This window comes from Clinocottus analis, unplaced genomic scaffold, assembly GCF_023055335.1.
Source record: "Clinocottus analis isolate CAN_PGR_092001 unplaced genomic scaffold, fCliAna1.0.p SCAF_10, whole genome shotgun sequence".
Taxonomy (NCBI): domain Eukaryota; kingdom Metazoa; phylum Chordata; class Actinopteri; order Perciformes; family Cottidae; genus Clinocottus; species Clinocottus analis.
Genome location: NW_027175821.1, coordinates 15,991,121 through 16,010,512, shown reverse-complemented (window position 1 = coordinate 16,010,512; position 19,392 = coordinate 15,991,121). Strand labels below are relative to the sequence as shown.

The window sequence follows — 19,392 nt, the reverse complement described above, 5'->3', positions numbered from 1 at the left end:
CAGCGGAGATGTCGTTGCAGGCCGTGTGTGTCTGAAAAGAACAGGATCACCGACTGAGCCTTTGAGTCTTTGCATGTGAGCATCGTGATGAAGTAGAGTTCGTAGAATCTGAACCTATCCGGTGAAAGTCGTGTTGTCTGCTCGCGTGGAGCTCTTTGCGACGACCCCGTTTGCTCGACAAACAGTTAACTTGAGGCGACTTAATGAGTTTGCCGATGATCTAATACCCGTCCCCGTTGACCCAGTAATGGTAGCTCATGACGGGTATTTAGATAGAGATATGAGTCGATGAAGACGGACATTTGTTTGCCGAGTAGCGCCGGCTCCCCTCGACCATCGATTAGGCCCACAGATCGATAAGTCTTGGATTTTATGCGCGCGTCTCTGCTCTCAGCGATCATCAACAGTAGCTTACACCGAGGGGTGATAATCGATTTTAATAGTATTTTTAGCTTAGCTTATTGATTACAGCACACACTGTAGGTCCAAGCAAGCGCTGACTTGTACACTCGTCACAGACCGAAAGAAAATCAATATTACCTATCTGAGTCGGTTGATCTGGGTTTCTTCAGGTCCCGTAATCTGTTTGCTTGACTCTAACCTTTCTGCATGTGTAGGCTACGAGGTTACAGACACCACTCAGTAACTGTGGAGAGAGAGAGAGAGAGAGAGAGAGAGAGAGAGAGAGAGGGAGAGAGAGAGAGAGAGAGAGAGAGAGAGCAAATCCCTGCTCAGTCATTTTAACCACTTGAGACTGGATTCACTTGGAGAGAGAGCTGAAAGCCTTAAAATGTAAAAAAAAAAAAAAAAAAAAAATGTAGAGCAGAAGTGTTACGAATCAAGATATCGTCCCCTGGGAAAACATATGCTTCCAACAATTACAGCGCTGTCAACACATTAGCTTCTGCCAGTGATCCCAAATGTCTGTTTGTATTCGCTCTTCATTTAGCATGACGCGATGTGACGTGACATAATAAATACACACAGTACATCGTAATAATGTGGAGGGAAAAAGAAAAGAAGGTAGCACAAAGAGGGGGTTGTTAGGAACACATTGCTTCCAGCATGACACAGGATTTATTTCTCACACGTGGAGGCAGGTGTATGAATAGATAATGGATGACAATGAAAGTAAAACAGAGTTGGGATTTTGTATAAAAACGGGTTTTTATGGGAGAAGTTACAATAGCTGACACATACTGCACATTAACACTTGAGCATATCCTTGGAGCTGCGTATGCCTGCATTAATGTGTGATGTACAGAATGAATTAAATACACATCCAAAAGATGCAGATGATTTATCAGTACTCATAGAGTATACTGGCATTTTATCCATATTACGCACTAGAATAAAAAAGAAACGGGTAAATCATTGCCCTAATGGTATAACACGAGGATTAATCTCGAGCATTAACTTGGAACCTGAGCCACTCACCCTGTAAATGTTAGTAGAAAGGGGTCGCAACAAAACCTCAAAGGGAATTGAACCGCTTACCTATCGGCGCCTTGCGCTTTCTATTGACCTGCACTAAAACCAGAACAGCCAATGCTTGTCTGGTGATCATTTGCAGGATGCAGACATTATGGATCATACACAATGTATACTTGCTCTCCCCGTTTCTCATTTCCATCCTTTTCTCTTCTGCACTGCGGAGAGCTGCGTTTGCTGCATAATCGCCCACTGAGTATCTCCCGACTTTCTTCTTTTTTTTCTCTTCCCCGCTTTTTAATTTCTTTGTACTCCACCAGCATGCGGATTTAATCATCAACCAGCTGGACAGGTTGGACGAACAGTGCCGACAAGTCGTGAGTGGCCTGGGTTTGACTCGTCTCCTTCTAAATTGAAATTTTAGAAAAAGAAGAAGAAGAAAAAAAACATCTTTGCTTGCAAAAATGATTGATGGTTCAAAATTAGACACCAATGATAGTACTTTTCAAAGGATAGAATTATATTTTAATATGTGGCTGACAACATAATCAACCCCTCAATGCAGTGGGTTGTCTATACTTTGCAGATATTGGATGATGAACCTTAACCTCTTCCAGTCCTCGCGGGCGCTCGTCTTCACTGTCTTTCAGACGCTCAGTTTTAGAGCTAGAGTGGAAGTATCCAGTATTATATGAAACGGGAAGGCCAAATCCATTGATACCAGCCATGCTGGGGTCAAGCTAGCTTGACGGAAAGGAGGCTAAAGGTAGGCTGAATTGTTGGGAGTCCCCTGACCTCTCACCTTGAGATATCAATGAAAACGGGTTCTGTGGTACGCACCCACACATCTTCCCTCCACAGACATGTCCACTTTACTTTTTTCCAATCCGATGCCATTTGGTGATAAAAATCAATGTATGGCTTTCCTCGATGTATTGACAATAAGGGATTTTTTGATTGTGCATTGGAACAGAGCTGTTTGCCATCCAATTGCCGAAAAAATGCTATTATTGCATAAATCTTCATCATAATATATTTGTTGTACTGATTCCTGACGAGAACAACGTGACGCACAGTGAGCTGCATCTCAACGTAATCCTCCGGGTCACGGCGTTCAGGTGAAGTGCACCACTTCTATGTGTTGACCTGCTATCTCCCCCTGAAGACCCTGAAGACCCTGAAGACGGCCTGACACCTCCAGGCTGGGGTCTTGAGGGGGAGAGGTTAAGTAAGGACTTCTTTCTCGAGCAGAGCTCTTCTTGTGTTTGCTGCCATGCTATTACTATTTCAACCAGCCGTGGTTCCAGCCTCTTACTCTCAACTTCATGAGAAATGGGATTGATGCTTTGTGATTGCTTCGGCATGAAACTCTGGAGCTGCTTTGCCTCAAGAACTAAACACAGTCTCTCCTCCCTGTTTCATGCAGGAACCTCTCACTGCGGAGGAGAAACCTTTTTAGTTTCAATATTTAAAGCATTTAGCGTTAAAGTCATCGTCTGCCCTCAGTGACTTACAGCTGGTGACCTGGTGGAAATATAGTGCCTTGCTTAAGGGCAAGTCCCATGACTGTAATAATAACGATGGGCTGTTAAATATATATTCATCTTTTAGTTCTATGGATATTCAAACTAATACAAAAACAATAAAAACATTCCTTGTAATTTATTCAGTACTTATTTGCCTAAATACAAAATCTTGCATTTAAATCTATAAAAATATTAATGGCTGGTGTGTTTACTCACGGGGGATGGTGGAGGTGATGCTGGTTCACTTTCCTGGCGCGTCTCTGCGTGTTTACATGTGTCGGTTTTTCTCCACGCATGTGGGTGTGCATATTGTTTACGTAGCTGCCTCTGTACTCCCCAGGTGCATCATTACTGTACGTTTTTGTGTGTGTGTGTGTGTGTGTGTGTGTGTGTGTGTGTGTGTGAGTGTGTGTGTGTGTGTGTGTGTGTGTGTGTGTTGGAATGGACAGCCCAGATTCAGCCAGCTCACAACATATAGCTCCTCTGCTCTTCTGTGCACCACAGATGTCAACTTGTACACCGATACGAAGCAGTAACAAGCACAGACACACAGACACAGACACACACACACACACACACACACACACACACACACACACACACACACACACAGAGAATCACAGATGAATGCACAAGTACATATACAGTTATACAGTAGTCACATACAAAAGCCCTCCATCCATAAACACATGGTGCAAATAATATCATTCCCACACATGCACATACATATAAAGATACACCATGGTCCTATAAAGCTGCACATGTTTTTCTTTAAATGTATGAACAGACACACAAACACACAAACACTGGGGATGACGTCTAAAATCTCAATATTGTACTGAAATCTGTCAATGTGTTTACTATTAGGAAAGTGCCACCAGTCCTCATTGTTGGATTTGTTGTCTTGTTTTCTCATTATTTGATGAAATAATTCCCGATTGCAAATCTATTTTAGATTATTGTAACACTCTTTGTATTTCGGCAAAGCTATTGTGTTATGACAACATTTAATCATTGAGAATTGTGACTTATATTGTTACTTTAAAAATATGATATATAGTTTTCTCTCTCTCTGACCTGATGTATCTGGATCTGATCCTATTACACAGTGTATGTCCCTTCATTACGACCGCCATGCAGCCACTGACCTGCTGCCGTGAATACTCATCAACGTGTGTTAATGCACAGCTGAAAATATTCCGCTCTGTGCTTCTCTTGGATAACGTTCACTAAAAACCACAGCGCCCGGCTGTTTAAGAAGATTATTACCGGTAAGCCTTTTTGAAAGAAGGAAACTAAACATTTGCGACCAGATTATTTAAAAAAGATTTACTGTATGCCATCAGTAGGAAGCATGAGACACGGAAAAACATCCAAAATGTCTTTTTTAATGGAATTTGTTGTACATTTTTACAATATGGCATCAAGTTTTTGGCATTTTCTGCATTTATCTCAAACCTGAACACACACACAAACACACACACACAGAGACAGAGACACTAAGCGTCAACATTTAACTATCATGTAAAATATAAATATATATGGAATAATATATCTGAACATAAGGACAATGGACAATGAATATTTTATATTTAGTGCCTTTAATGGATGTATATTAACCCTTCATGCCTACAACTTTCGTTGAATGTGTTTTTGAGCGTGTGCGGTTGATTGTGTGTGTTCTGTGTTCTGTGTGTGTGTGTGTGTGTGTGTGTGTGTGTGCGCCATCACTGTGTGTACACCAGCCAGCGGCCTTGCTTTCTTCTGACGGCCCGCTCTCGCGTCGGAGCAGAAGAAGCGCCCTCTCGCCGTCTCGCTGGCTGACGTTGCTGGCAGGAGTCCTGGGGACCGACGGGGGGAAACAATCCCAACAAAGTGGCATGAATTAATGTGACTAATTAACACCACGTTAATTATTTGTAAATTGCATGTTTGGGTACACGTTACTTGAGAGGCATATGCTGCTCGTCGTGTTCGCCCAAACGAGTGCCAGCTAATCTGAATCTCTGGAGTGCCCCGCCGACTGAAGACGGGCCAATCAGCGCGGTGCAGGGAAACAACAACACAGGAAGAAGAAGAAGAAGAAGAAGAAGAGATGGAAAGAGAGCGGGAGAGAGAAGTGGGGTGAGGTGAAGGGAAAAGGAAACACGAGCAGGATCGCCAGCACATTTTACTTGTTACTTTATCTCGTTTGGACTGCATGCTAGTTTCTTTTTTTCCCCCTCTTTTGGTGCCGTTTTGCCGTTTTCTTTGTCTGAAGTTTGTTTGGCTTGTTGGTGAGTGTGTCCTCTGACTGCAAATTAAAAGATAAATGATAGCGTCGTCAACATTGGGCTACAACATGGGGCCCATTTATTCATTTTTTTGGCAGTGTCGAACGATTGTGTTGATGATTGTGTCCTTGGTGTCACTGTTGAGTTCTCCTTCTGTCCACACTTTGTACGTCTTCCCTGGTGACGTAATGTGTGCCTTTTTAGTTGTTTTTTTAGATGAATTTAAGTGAATATGTTACTTTTAGTTTTTCTTTGGATCAAATCTTGCCTTTTCCCCCGCTGGAAGTAGCGTTGCGATGATAAGTTAATTAATCACTGAGTTGGTCAACAGTAAAATCGTTCAACGGCAATTAATCTTTGAAGTCATTTATCAAGATCCAAACATTCAGCATCTCTGTCTCGGCTTTCCTCTGTTTCATACAAATCCGAACTGAGTATGTTTGAATGCGCTTTGGACTGTGAGTCCGACGCCGTTGCGTTGGACCCTCGCCGGGCTGCGGCTAACGATTACTGTCATTATAGATTCATCTGAAGAGGCCCCGGTGAAGACGACGTCTTCAAATTAAACTGTTTTCCCTATCAACGGTCCAAAACCCAAAAGATAACCAATGCTGTATTAATTAAAACAGAAAAAAAAACACAGCAGGAAACACAATTTTCAAAGACATTCATCCCTGATCATCTCTGAACATTCGCGACGGCGGAGTTGAGGATAGAAAACGCAGGAGATTAAAGCTCATCATCATGGTTACAGTCAAATATCCTCTTCAACGGGCCCTTGAGCAAGACAATGAGGCCTGCCGAAGCTACGGCAACTCGGCTGGAGCGTTCGCCTATGCCAATGTGAATACAGAGTGAGGGAGCCTGGAGAGAAACACACGACTACTGTGCTTGAAATGATCCAAGCCTTGCCAGCATGGCTGCCATTACATGCTTCCCTATCACTCTGTCACTCTGGGCCACGCACGCTGGCTTTTATTAGGACAGTTTTGGTTGAGAAGACGCAACCAAAACTCCTGCATGGCTTGGCGAGGCGGGCGGGAGGCAGACCTGCGTATCACCTGAGCACCCCCTCTTTTCCCCTTCCCCCTTCCCCCGTCTCTCTCTCTCTCTCTCTCTCTCTCTCTCTCTCTCTCTCTCTCTCTCTCTCTCTCTCTCTCTCTCTCCCATTACCCCTCAGTGAGTCCTCTCCCTCTCCCTCATTGACAAGCCCTTATTTTTTCATCTTCCCTCCTAGTCGCTTCTCCCTCTCTCTCTCTTTCATCCCTCGCTCTTTTTTCCCCCATCCCAATCCCTCTAGCACCACACATGCACACACACACACACACACACACACACGCGTACACACACACACACACACACCACCTACCCCCCCCCACCTCCCTCCCTTCCTTCCCTCGTCTCCTCAGAGCTCCTCCGCATTAGCAGTCAACTCCACTCCTAGACGTACTTTGTTTTTCAACCGTGGTGGAGACTGAGCGAGCGAGGAAAGGAGCGAGATACAGAGGGGAGAGAGAGAGAGAGAGAGAGAGAGAGAGAGAGAGAGAGAGAGAGAGAGAGAGAGAGAGAGAGAGAGAGAGAGAGAGAGAGAGAGAGCATCATTTACACAGTCATCCACGCCGAGCGGACCCTGCAGCTCACCCATCCCTCCATCCCTCCCTCCCTCAGCCACTGCTCACGATGCCAAACATTTTATGTGTTATTTAGTCATGCCTGACTTTATCGAATTTGAAAAACATGCCAGTCACGGGTACCCCCCCCTCCCACCCATCCCCTCGTTGTCTCCCCCCTCCACGTCCCCCACACCCTTACCCAAACACCAACATCATCCTCATCTCTCTCTCTTTCTTCTCTCTCTCTCTCGCTCTCCCTCTCCCTCTCCCTCTCTCAATTGAGACTCTACCATCCAGGTTTGACCTCAAGAGGCTCTCGAGCCACTGTCTTTGGGGACATTTCACTTCTAAATGAAGTTTCATTCCCAGGCTTCACTCCCCCCTCCTCTCTCTCACACACACACACACACACACACACACACACACACACACACACACACACACACACACCTCCTCCTAACCACCCACCCTGGGGGAAGGGGAGAGCGAGAGAGAGAGAGAGAGAGAGAGAGAGAGAGAGAGAGAGAGAGAGAGAGAGAGAGAGAGAGAGAGAGAGAGAGAGAGAGAGAGAGAGAGAGAGAGAGAGAGAGAGAGAGAGAGCATAATTCTCGCCAACAGAGTGTTGACTCTAAAATGGATTATTTCTGCTTGAAATCAGCGGCCATGTGCTGCCGGATAATATAGCTGTCCCGCTTTTTTTTTTTTTATTATTAATTTTTTTCTCCCAGCAGTGTTCTAATGATGGAGATTTGACGGGCAGCTGAATGTAGAGAAGCAGACAGACTGGCTCCACCAGGCGTTGTGACGGCAGGCGAGAGGAAATCCCAACGCGCTCGCCTTCATAATCCCAGCGTCAGGGTTTATGGTTGTTTTGTTTTTGCCGTTATTTAATATTCTGGCGTAGCTCGGTGGGTGGAGCGGGTCACTGACACTTAGTGGGATCAGAGGGTTGATTTCAAGTTGAGCCAACGATGACGAAATAATAAAAAATAACTATCCACATGGTGTTTTTAGGAGAGCTAAGCAGTCGGATGTTATCAGATGAACTCAAGTAGCTTTTCATTGACTCCTGATTCAATTGTGATGATTTCATGGTGATTGGATATTGTTAGAATACAGTTTTTCTAGTGACCCTGAAATATCCAATGTGGTATAAATGTGTTTATCACTGCTGGTAGTTTATTGATTATTATTAAAATAGATGTACTGAAATCTCCTGAAGACAAATCATCATAGTCATTTGTTCAAACTAGCCAAGCCATTCCACAGCCCTTCCTGATACAAACACAACCGGGCTGGTGGTCAGACCGACATTAGTCCTGGTCAAAAAAAAGAAAAATGCAGCCACCTCTTTCTTTTTCATGGGCAATAACGCAACAACAAAAAACCGGAACGCAACCCAGGTTAAAAAAGTTAAACGGTGCGTACATTTTCTGTAATGAAATGTAGTATCACACTCGGCCATTTTGTAATTTGAACAGCTGAGTGTACCTCGGCATTGTTGTGACCAAAAAAATAAAGCAATCATAACTTTCCCATCGTTTTATAAACAGCGATGTTCTGGCATCTGATAAACCGTCAAGCTCTTACCTTCTGGACCTGCTGAATCCTATTTCATCGCCTCACCGGTTTACTAACCTCCACCTAAACAAGTGCGTGATTGGTTCAGCTCCCTGCATACGTGGGACCTGGTCTGTGTTTCACTGAGGTTGTCCTGTAATCTGGTTACAAGATGGGCAACAGGATGGCACAACACTTAAGTCAAATGCACACGTTAATTAACACATTAATTCGGGTGCAAATGTCAGTGTTGAGACCAACTAGCTGCTGGTTGAGATCCCATATGCATCTGAGTGAGAATAAGAAGCCCTTTGCCCTTCAGTAAGTGCAGGGCCTGCCCTTGAGCAAGTCGAGCTGCTGGAGTGGAACTGCCGATGTTTGGATTAAGCCTGCGGTCGGACTGCAGCTCTCATGCGCGCAGCCGTGTGAAGCAGGGCGGCGCTGGAAAGTAGTATCTGTGTTCAGCAGAAACCCTATAGCTTGGAAAATAAAGGCCATGGGGGTGGGAAAGAAGGAGCAGTGTGCTGCTAAGATGTGGGGAGGGAGATGCCACTGGCCGACCTGCAGCTTGACCGCGCACAGCTGCTCAACAAGTAACAGAAACGGCGATATTGAGCTCTGCAGTTGGCAAAAAGAGCAGCTGCTCTCTGTTGGTGTTGTGCAGAATCCCTGATTTACATGAAGTTGTGCATTGAAGACGGTCTTGCTTTGTATTCAGAGTGAACCGTGTGCATTAACATCTCATTTTTCACTTTCGCTCCTCATTATTGTTTCCAAGCACTGAAATGAAGCTCTGCCCACACTGGAAAATATCCGTTTAACTAGTCATGGAATTAAGCATTGACTATAATCAATGTTTTTAGAGCTGAAACAATTAGTTGATAATCAGTTATTCGATGAAATGGATTATTTTCTTACTATTTTTATTTATGTTTTCAGTAAAAGTGCCATAAATGTCAGTTGTTGGAGCTTTGAAATGTTTTTTTGTATCTTCTGTAACGACAATTTAATAGTTTGTATTTGTTTTGGACTGTTGGATAAAACAAGACATTTAGAGGCGTGGCCTTGAAAAATGAAGGGAATGGACATTTCAAAGTGACTGAATTGATAAAATAATCTACACATCAGTTGAAAAACATTCAGCAGTTGTAGCTTTACTTTTCTTAAGGATGTTGACCATATCCCGTCAGGTTTATAAAGTGGAGAGTTTTTGATCATGGAGATTGGTTTCGTTGTCGATAATAGAAATATAAAGCTAATATTCGTCAATGTCATACAACTCAGATGATAGCAGCAGCTCTAATATACAAATAATTGGACTTCCTTCCTGCGCTTCTGTCTGCTGGATAGAAGACGTGTAGCAGGATTTCAGGTTCTCAATGACTTTGCCTGAAGACGCTGTGAGACAAAATAATCCCGATGCTTAAGTTTTGGTGCGATAGTGTTGGTTTCAGAACCCTTGCTGAGAAAGCTGGCGTTAATATTTCCATTATCGCACATTAAAACCTTACAAGAAAAGGCATTTTAGGACATGATTTCATGCTATAAAGTACATCCAGGTATTCAAAGATATGTATCTTGCATGCTGTTGCAGTGCATCCATAATGTAATGGAAATGTAAGCCTCTCTGTGTGTATCATCCATTCTTCTCCTTGAAGCCGGCTAACACAGAGGAGATGGAAACTCGACGAAGCCTGAGGGCTATAAAACACTGAAGACACTTTCTCCCTCCCTGACTCCGCCTATAGTTTTCATCATGCAGTTAGTTCATTGTCTCTTTAGGCTTCTACCAAAAAAAAAAAAAAGTTTGCGCCGCACAAGTCGTTCATCTTAATAATTCAGTTTAATACTTAACTTAGTCATGAAATCCTATCGTTCTGGTAAATATTCTGAGAATACTTTCCACTCGTGTGAGGAATATACTGAGAGTTATGTTATATGAAGTGTCACGTCTTGGTAGCCGTGGATCGAGAAGCTCAAATTCATAGTATCGTCGGTTGCTTCCAGAAAAGCTTTCATCTTCCGATGCATTTTACCTCACTGCACTGAGCTTTATTGGACTTGTTTCAGACTCAGACTAAAAGGATTTGGGCATTGTTTTCTTTCTGAGGGGGCGAGCAGGTTTTGCTGAAGGCCGTGTTCAAAAGTGTTCAGGCCATCCAACGGTTTCTGTAAGTCCACAGCTCGCCTGCTGCGTCTGGCTCCTCGATTCATAAATTGATCACAATCATCTGGGCGGCTTCTGCTCGATAGCACATATTTTGTTAGCAGAGAGTTCATTCAGATTTCTAATGATTGCTACAGACACCGCTCAGAATGATTTGTGCCTATTTTTATCTACTTATTGTTTAGTCCCATTAGAAGACGTCTCAGCTGTTAATGAGACTGCTTAAGGGAAGAATACAAATGCTCTGGAAAACTGACATTGGCAGTATTACGAGCAAGCGGCCGTAATGAGTAGAGAGGTTAAAGTCCAATCAATAGGCGGCGGACTCAACAGTCCTCCCTGTGTTCCTTGAATGATTTCCTACGATAGAAAAAGGGTCCAATGGGAAGAGCAAGAACATATTCCTTCTCAAATATTGAATCAATTTTGTTCAGTTGACCATCTGATCAGTTTCTGCCTCCAAGGAGCTTTTGACAGCCAATAAAATAGTTATCTTGATTAATGAGCCTCAAGCAGATGTCCTCATCAAGCAGTTTGGGATTTTATTCGCACATAAACAAGCATCCCTTTTTGTATTTTGTTGTCTCTAAACATGAGTTATTATTACCTTGAATTTAATTGTGTACTTATATGTTTGTTGAATGTGGGGTATCTAGTGCCGTCTTATTGTTTCAGACATACTGTAGTGTAGCATTTGTAGCAATAGCATTTTTTGTCGGCGACGTTGGAATCTCTCGACAAAAATCTGCCGGGATTCTTTTTGTATCGTTGCAGAAAATACTTAAATACCTACATAAGATAATCTAACGCCACTTTTTGTGATGTTTGAAGCACAAATGCGATGAGCAGAAGTAAAAATAACAACGCTACGCTTTGAAAAAACATCAGCGCCAGTAAAAACATCCATTCAGCCGCTTGGTGGCGGCCGCCATTTTTAAGACACGTAAAAGCTTCAAAGTTCACAAGGCGGGGTATTGACTGACGTATTTTATTTTTAAACTTCTTAAGCTTGTGTCAACCGCAGCATTTATTTTTGACAGCTCATCAAAAACTCTTCCGAGAAACCTGCTTACTTTGAGACAAGAGTACCCTGAAGTGCAGAAATGCTCCCGTAGGATTAAAGCAGTGGCCCTAAAAATGCATAGTGACTACTGCAGCAGCAGTAGTAGTAGTAGTAGTAGTAGTACTTGAGGCCCAATACTACTAGTTGCGCCATTACAGTCCATTACTGCCGTCTCTGTGCTCTCCTTCATGCATTCAGCACCCTTGTGCTCTCTTTTATCTCCTCGCAGCGATCGGCAGGACGTTGATCCCCCGTTACTTCAGCACGGTGTTCGAGGGCGGGGTCACCGAGCTCCACTACATCCTCAAACACTCCAAGGAGTCCTTCCACAACTCCTGCATCACCCTGGACTGTGATCAGTGCACCATGGTCACCCAGCACGGGAAGCCAATGTTTACAAAGGTAACACCTGACCCCGCCGAGCTTCTCCCGCCATGAATAATTGATCACAAGCGATGATAATGGGACCGGGCGAGGCGTTTAACTGGTTAGAGATCAAATCCATTTGCACCCTTTGATTCTTCTTTTTCTTCCAGGTTTCATTTTGTCCGAGTGTTTTTAAGTCATACCTGGTGACCTCGGGGCCAAATATGGGACTGTCTTTCTTTCATTTGTTGCATGAATTAAAACAAAATACATTAGCTGCTAAGTTTGTAAACCATTTTAAATGTGTGCCCCTGATTTCTATTTAACATTTAAGAGCGGTGGTGAGAGATCTGTAACTTAAAAGAATCAATACTACACTGTAAAAAATACAGTCAACATCTTACTCAAGTAAAAATAGGAAAGTAAGAGAAGAAAATATATTCAAAGTACCAAAAGTAGAAGTACTCATTATGTTGAATGATCCATAAAGAATTATTTGTATTATTTATATAAGTGATTTTCCTTTTTCCAAATGAAACTATAATATAATTATATCCATTAGACTGCCCAAAAAATATAAGGGTTTGAGTTTTTTCTAATTTGTAATTTTCTAAGTTGCTCTTTGGAGGCGTAAAACTATCAAACAAAATATCTACAAATTATGACTTCACGTCGTATACATTATGTCTGAAAGAACAGTCCCATTCTGTGTGAACATTGAAACAGTTATTGGTCGTGATGTCCGTTAAGAGCTCTCCTCCTGAGTGATGGGGGACAAACTCTCCAGTCTGGAGGTCTTTCTAAATTGGAAGGGAGGAGGTGATCGCAGCAACCTGACTGTTGTTTCAGGACCGACGTGAGCGAATGTGACCCAATCCTTCAAGATAAGCTGCATTCGCACTGACTGTTGCTGCATGTTGAATTGTGGCATTAAGATATCTCCGCCGAAAAATGCACCCTGTCTCTATATCCCCTACAACCAAAAATATCTGCACCAATCGGGGCTCAGATGTAATGCAGAGAAAATGTCACGCGTCGTCATATCAGCATTTCGGCCTTTCCACCAGACCCCCGTAGAAAATCCACTGGCGCTCCTCAAGTTAAAGATGTCGGCAGATTCTTAAGCCCTCAGGAGCTCCAGAAGGCAAAGCTAAGGCGACTTGAATAAGGTCTTTGAAGAGCGCGGTTGAGTTCGCAGTAGAAGTGAAGCACAGATTGAAGCCGGGGAAACACAAATTGCACAGGTGAGATAATCCAAACCCGACACCGGGGTCTTGTGAAAAGCACTGAAGCTGAGCTCATCTGCTTTTGTCTTTGGGGGTGAGAATCCCCTCGTGGGCCGGGAGTGAATATCTGCCTCGCCACAGTCTGAGCCAGATGGCGAGCTGACTCTCACTGTTCTTCTTCTGCTGACTGTCCAAATGAATCCAGATACCTTGTCAGCTCCGAGCAGCAGAGCCAAAGGGATCCATGCTCCCCGCACCATGAACCCTGAGCTGCGGGCCGGATGGTTCAGCTCTCCGTGCTGTTGTTTTCAGGACCTGACAGTGTGTGCGTGTGTGCGTGTGCGTGTGTGCGTGTGTGTGTGCGGAGTCTGAAATTGACTTTTTGGCTGACTGGCACTGACTTCTCCGAATAAGTAGCAAGTGATTTATTTTTTATTGAGATCAGAATTCAAATTTTATGAGAAGGGGGAAAAAAGTATTTTTCAATACAAATGAACTCAATGCAATCATTTCTTTGTATCGGCTGCCATTTTCATTAACACTCGTTAGGCGGCGATTTTCCTTTTTCCTTTTTAATGTTAAATCCCTTTTTAGCTGGAAATCAGAATCAAGGCGCGTTTTTACCTTCTGCTGGATTTTTCTCTCTCTTTTGAAATAGTCTTAGAACTAGGTTTAGATCATATTTTGGCAATAAGGGGTTTAAACTAGAGGCTGAAAAATATCATACCATAAAAAGTCTGATAATGACGAATTGACTGATATTCTTTTAATATGAACATAAACACATACTGTAAGCTGAACAGAAGTATTCTGTATGTTTGGTGGCTGTATTCATGTATATAATTATCTGTAGACATACTGTTTACAATACACTGATATTATACATATGTAAGGAGCTGATATGTACATATTGATGGTATTTCTACTTGACACGCCATTTATAAAAAATATGCAATACATACATGAATTGCTCGGTGACGGAGAGAAAGAGCCTTTCAAACTGAAGTATATAATCATGTTCATGATCAATTTGAGTACACAAAGAGTTTGGAGACTTCTAAACACACACACCCTACATGCATCGACCTGTTCAACAAACATGTCACGCTTCACCTTTTGAGTTTGAATCTGAAGAAAACATTATTTACCCAGGAAAAAGTTTCTGATTGGTGATGTGAAAGACCTTTATTTAACAGATTTTACCATCATTTTGTGTGTGTGTGTGTGTGTGTGTATGTGTGCGTGTGTGTGTGTGTGTGCGCGTGTGTGTGTGTGTGTGTGTGTGTGGTTTCTTTGTCTTATCATATCAGTAAATGGTTATGAAACATCCCCAATAACATGCACAGGAAATGTCTTTCTATGTTGCCGTTGTTTGCTTTCTGTAAACAAAGCTCCCCAACAGGAACGAGAGAGAGAAAAAGAAAACATAATATATTACAAGTGTCCGATATTAACCGCACTGAACAGAAACCGAGCGGCCCAGGCCCCGGTCAACAAAAAAAGCTAAATTTGATGCTCGCAGCGCTGCTCTCTTTTCATCTTCACCTAAATTGGATGAGAAGAATTAATTCATTAGAAAAAAAAAGAAGAAGAAGAAAAAAAAAAAAGAAGAGAAGAATTCCAATAACGGAGCGTGTTCTCCCTGAGCTCCCAGCAGCAGCAGCAGCAGCAGCAGCAGCAGCAGCAGCAGCAGCAGCAGCGAGCCTGCAGCTCTGGAGGCCCGAATCTCAATCAGCTCTGCCTCGCCTCGCTTTCCTCAACCACCACCACCACCACCACTCCTCCCCCCTTCCTCCCACCATCCTCCACATCTCCCCCCGCACTCCTCCTCCTCCTCCTCCTCCTCTCTCTCATCCCCCTGCCTGACTCGCTTGCTCACTCGCTCGCTCATTCTCTCCTCGCTCTCTCTACTCCGCCACTCTCTCTCATCCCCCTCCCTCTCCCCCTACCCCCTCACACACTCAACACACACACACACGCGCGCACACGCACACACACACACACGCGCACACATGCACACACACTCACATCCTTCATCCCTAGAGAAATCATCCCCAGCTCCCAACTCGCTCTCTCGCTCTCCCACACACTCCTCTCTCTCTCTCTCTCTCTCTCTCTCTCTCTCTCTCTCTCTCTTTGCCTGTATCTGTCTCTTTCTTTGCTCTTCTCTCGCTCTCTCTCTCTCTCTTTCTCTCCCTCTCTCTCTCTCTCGCCTTGGCTCTCAAAATTTCAAATTCTGATTTGGTTTTAATGGCATGGCCATATTTGAGAAATAACTCCGGTTTATCACAATTTTTGTCTCAATTCTTGTAGTAATTTGAGCCGTCCTTCCTGTCGGTGGTAGCAACGCGGCGGCATCAACGAGCTAATTGCTGAGACCTGGGAAGCTAAAAAGACTTCACGCAGCAGCAGAGAGACTTACTTTTTACTTCATGTGACATTCAGAAGAGAAGAACAGCGAGTCACACATGGCGACATGAAGGTCAAGAGTAAAGCAATGCAGTCTGAATAAAGACTAATTGCCATTGTGATCCTTCCAGTAAACGTACAGGAGCAGAGATGCAGGAATCCAGATGCCGCGCTCACAACATACAGGACAAAATACAAAGGGGAATTAGTTCAGGCGATAGCTCCCCAGCTTTCTATATTGTAAGCATACAATATTAGATCTTCAGCTAGCTATTTCTTTATTAAGTCTTCATCTCAGCCCCGGGTTAAATGTTCTTGTTACGTTTTATCACAGTTAGTTGTCAACCTTTTTCTAACACAAGTCCGGGCTTTTAAGTCACATCTAATTTAAAGAAAATCATAATTATTTTAGTATAGATTCATCTTTTTTCTTTGTCAACCTTATTGCACGTGTTTAATTGCGTTGGCGTCGTCTCTTCGTCGTCTCGTCTTCCTCCCGGGGGAAAAAAGGTCACGAAATTTTTGCCAAGCAAATTTTGAGGAGAAGACGAAAGGGGACCGTTAAAATGATCAACCTCATCGTTCTTGCCGCAGTATTTTCCTGCGCAGTGAGACTTTATTACCAGGCTTTTAAGAGTGCAAACTTTGGGTTTTAGCACTAAATAAGATGTTTTACCCACGCAGTTAGTTTGATAGAGGGCACTCCTTCATGCAGATGGTTCCTTCTTTGGCTCCGTGCATCTAGAAAGTTCCTGTTCCAGAAAGCATTCGGCGCTCGTCCAGCTGTCACGTCACCAATCTGAGCCACGGCACAGATCGGTGTATCTTCAAGGTATAATAAACCAGAAAGCATGTTGTACAGGGTTCCCCTCCCTCTAAAAATAAATAACAAAAGGTGTAACTAGAATCAAAGAAAACCACATTACTGAAAGCAACATCCATGTGCGGTGTAACGGGTGCGTATACGAAGTAGAGGAGCTCAGCACAGTCTCATGTGCTCTCTGTGGCTCACCTGGCGGGATGCTGCACACTAACGAGTAGGCGGAGCCAGCAGGCGTGAGGAGCAAGTGCTGCTGGTGTGTGTGTGTGTGTGTGTGGGGGGGGGGTTTTCGCAGGCCGGCGAGGTGTTGACAAGTTGACACAGGGTGCCAATTTGAACCGAAAGCCCCCCCCCCCAGCTCCAAGCTCCCAGCGGTCGCCGGCATCCCAGCACCTCTGTTCACGATACCCAGCAGGCACTGCTTTCCCTTGGCCAGTGTGTGTTAACTCGGAGGGCACGGCCCTTGTTACCGGTGCCCAGACGGGGGGGCGCTTCACGCTGGGAGGCGAGCAAAGAGCACGAGACCGGTTCGTGACACGGTGATCTCAGCTCAAGTGAATTTAATTCCCTGAGTGGAGAAATTGACAAGTGGGTGTGTTATCAGCTGTGTGTGTGTGTGTGTGTGTGTCTGTGTGTGTGTGTGTGTGTTGAATTGTCTCTCTGCCATGCTTTTGGTATTCCTGTAAATGCAAAATGAACTTTGCAGTAATCTACCTTTTTAGCAGTTTTTAAATACTCTTCAATCTCAATTGCAAGGTGCGTAAATGTTATAGAAGCAGTGGACTCAACATGATGACAGTGAAGGTTATTATTATCATTATTCATGATGAATGGATTGAGAGTTAAGAGGAGTTAACATGACTATCTTTAAGTACAAGTGTGCTCCATGTTAGTTATACTTTTTAATCTATTTCAGTTTTGTGGTGCCTTTTTAACCATCTCAAGTTTTTAATACGATATGAGTGGATCTTCATGTGTTGTGTTAGCATCTGCATTAATATCAGTGTTGTTTCTTTGTCACATGATCAGCAGGCAGCTGCTTCTTCAGCACAGTTTGTAAAGGCTTCTTTTATTTGATTGATTTTGTCTGACAGGGGTTTTTGGATTATATTCTATTGTTTTCAAGATTAGTTTGAGATTTTCTCTTTTTTGAGTAAAGACAGTAGAGACCTGAGGACTCACAATCAAACCATCAATGCAATTACTGTACGTAGCATAGCACCACAGGGAAAGTCCAATTATATCCCACTCTTCACTTTTGAATATATTCTGCTGTACACAACCACACCATATTCATCCTGAGAAACATTTTATTGATTTTAAAAGGTAATTTGAGCTGTTGAACGAAGTCTGCATTTCTAGGTTGATTATCATGTTGAATCGATGTATTTAAGTTAACAAAGTAACTTAACTGATCAGTTGCTTGGTCTCTTAAATGTCATAAAATAGTAAAAACAGAGGTTCCTAGAGCCCAAGTCGACATAATCACATGGTTGTTTTATTCAACCAGCGGTCTGAAACCCAACGCTATTCAGTTAACTCTCGTAGAAATCCATGAAAACCTTCAACTGTTCATCTGGGAGAAGCTGAAACAGTGAATTCTCCTAAAATAGCAAATTAGATGTCAAGCAAAAAATGTTTCTGATTGAAATTCTGCTGATACTCCGGTGACTAATCGATTAATCGACTAATCTCATGAGCTGCGAACTCGACGTACTCACGGCGACGCACTTTGATTGAATGTGCATTAACCATAAATATCATTTAATGCTATAATCTTTAACTCCATACTCCTGCCATTACACAAGCTGGTGTTGAGGTGCAGGATAATGAAGCCTGTCAGCAGCCAGTTGTTATAATTGAGCATATTTAGTCAACTTTGATCCTATTTATATTCATCAGGAGCAGTCGTGAGTGCTCATAATAATCAATTTAATGACCTTCAGCTCCTCAGTTGTTAATTGATTGTCATGTTTGGGTACAGTATTGAATTGCGCCTCGGCAGCAGGACGTCGCTGTTATTCTTTTCTCGCTCTTTTGAGCCGGAGATCCCCCGAACCCGTTGTGTGGAAGATTTATGACCCTGCTCTTAAATCAATGGGGACTCTCTGTGAGGGGCTATAGCATTTAATGGACCCCTTTTTAAATTCAGGAAGATTTTCCTCCTTTTTAGTTTTCATAAGGGAAAACTATTTAGCTAAAAAGACAGAAAGAAAAGAGCACGGCGAGAACTCTTTTAACCAATTCTCTCTCGGTATGGAGAAAGTAAATAGCTCTGTGTGATTGACTCCACTGGAGTCTTTAATGCGTCTCTGCACCAGTGCCACTAAGACAGCTTCCCGCACATGTATTGGACTTTGCAATTAAGGCGATTCTTATTTTGGTTTTGATATAGCTGGTTTGCCAATTTATTTATCGGTTGCAGAGCGGCAGAGAGCTTGTGGGGGGAAATAAGAGGCAATGCTAAAGACCCAGTTGGCACTATGGAAAAACAAATCAATAGTGCAGCTTTTGTTTCACTGTAGGCTACAGCACCTGAACGCATCAGAAGACAGTGGCTGACTACAAAACATAATTGAAGTTATTCCACCGCTGGTGGCTAAATACCATAAATCTACAAAAAGTACACTTGCAGCAATGATGTAAAAGAAGTACTTATTTCCTCATACACGCCTAAGTATTTGGTCTTTTAATAGGTTTCCCAAAGGGCATGAAAACTCATCCACACACATAATGACCATGATGCATTTCATTTCAAATGGAGGAAAGAAAAACACCAAAGTCACTTTTTTCTTTCACCTCTCAACAACAATGTAAGTGCTAGTGGATTAATTATAACGTTCCTTCTTATAATTTGAGCCGGCTGAGAACCCGGGGGGTTAAGTGTGCATCATTTTGGAGTCAGAACTTCAATACTATATATATATATATATATATA

At 43.1% G+C, this 19,392-nt stretch overlaps 1 protein-coding gene across 6 annotated transcripts in view; it reads left to right on the top strand.

The window, feature by feature from the left end:
* ldb2a (LIM domain binding 2a) overlaps positions 1 to 19,392 on the top strand; it is an 86,759-nt gene that overhangs the window by 43,285 nt on the left and 24,082 nt on the right. For all 6 annotated transcript variants that reach the window (XM_068593195.1, XM_068593186.1, XM_068593164.1 and 3 more), the window contains exon 3: positions 11,863 to 12,035. In XM_068593195.1, the coding sequence (XP_068449296.1) occupies positions 11,863 to 12,035 (173 nt within the window). The remainder of the gene's footprint in view (positions 1 to 11,862; positions 12,036 to 19,392) is intronic.